Here is a 1152-nt window from a genome sequence, read left to right on the forward strand (position 1 = left end):
AGGCAGGACCCAACACCCCCGACCCCGCCACGGCCAGCAGAGACCCCCACACAAGCGAGCAGCAGGTTTCAGTAGCACAGAAGAGCTCAGCCCCCTTCAGAAGTTTATTAAAGCTCCTAAAAGCCGGTGAGATCCAGCTCCCCCCGTGCCATACAGCAGCTTTAGCGCAGGCTTCGCCCCCCACCACCAGCAGACAGGCAGAGCCGGGGCTGGTGCCCGGCCGGGTCCTCCCTGCCCCATCGTGAGAAGTCTGTCAGAGCCAGCGCTGCCCATGAACATCTTGCGGAGCCTCCAGCGAACATCTCTACCGTCATCTTCCAAGGCTCTCCGCTGGACAGCCTCCAACCGTGCAGCGCAGGGACCAGCCTGCCTCGTCCGGCGGTCCCAGTGCCACCACCTCATCTCCCTTTTGCCACACCCACGCAGGGACGAGTGGCATTTGGCCAGGCCGTGTGTGACTGGTGACAGGGACATGTGAGTGGCAGTGAAAAAAAAACGTGTTGAGGGGCAGTGAAAAGCCCCCAGCCCCTGCCATGCTCGAGGGGCTAAGCCAGAGCAAGACATCCACTGCAGACAATAAACCTTTGATCTCTGGAGGGAGGCAGGGAGGAGGCAGCTCTTGGCTTGGGGGAGTTCCCTCCCAGGGTGTCGCACCACACGGAAACACCGGAGCCCACCAGCCGGCAGCCACCCTGCACGGAGCCGTCCTCCCTCCTGGTGAGCAGGACTCCCCTGCTCGCCGACTCCTCCGCCGTTCCTAGCATTTTGGCTCTGATTTTTTTCCTCTGTCTTTTGATAGTCGACTTCATTGCATCCAAGAAGAAACCGGGAACTCTCTCTTCATTCAGCAGCTCCCTGCCAAAAAGCCAACCGGTTAACCAAGCGCCTGGCAAAGAAATCCTCTGCGACTGCGCCAGGAACGGCCTCCGATGGGCCACGGGTGGCTGCAGGGACAGGAGGGATCCTGCTCGCTGCCCCACGCCACCGCGGCAGGACTCACCGCTGGTAATAAGCCAGCTCCTCCTGCACCAGGAACAGGTTGGTCTTGAGCTCGTTCCGCTCTTGCAGGATCTGCTGCAGCTCTTCCTTGGAGAAGCAGCAGTGAGCAGGGCTCCTGCTCGCGTCCGTGTCCTGGTGCTGCGGCTCCTCTGC

The 1152-nt window shown here is 61.4% G+C and overlaps 1 protein-coding gene across 1 annotated transcript in view; it reads right to left on the reverse strand.

Annotated features, from left to right (window-relative positions):
• Positions 1-1152, reverse strand: part of LOC104628344 (rab-interacting lysosomal protein-like) — a gene marked incomplete at its 3' end in the record, with an annotated part of 3251 nt that overhangs the window by 926 nt on the left and 1173 nt on the right. The window contains exons 3-4 of the mRNA XM_010296893.1: positions 1001-1146; positions 737-855 (exon numbers count right to left, since the gene is read on the reverse strand). Coding sequence (XP_010295195.1) covers positions 737-855; positions 1001-1146 — 265 coding nt within the window. The remainder of the gene's footprint in view (positions 1-736; positions 856-1000; positions 1147-1152) is intronic.

This window comes from Phaethon lepturus, unplaced genomic scaffold (genome assembly GCF_000687285.1).
Source record: "Phaethon lepturus isolate BGI_N335 unplaced genomic scaffold, ASM68728v1 scaffold29451, whole genome shotgun sequence".
Classification (NCBI taxonomy): Eukaryota; Metazoa; Chordata; class Aves; order Phaethontiformes; family Phaethontidae; genus Phaethon; species Phaethon lepturus.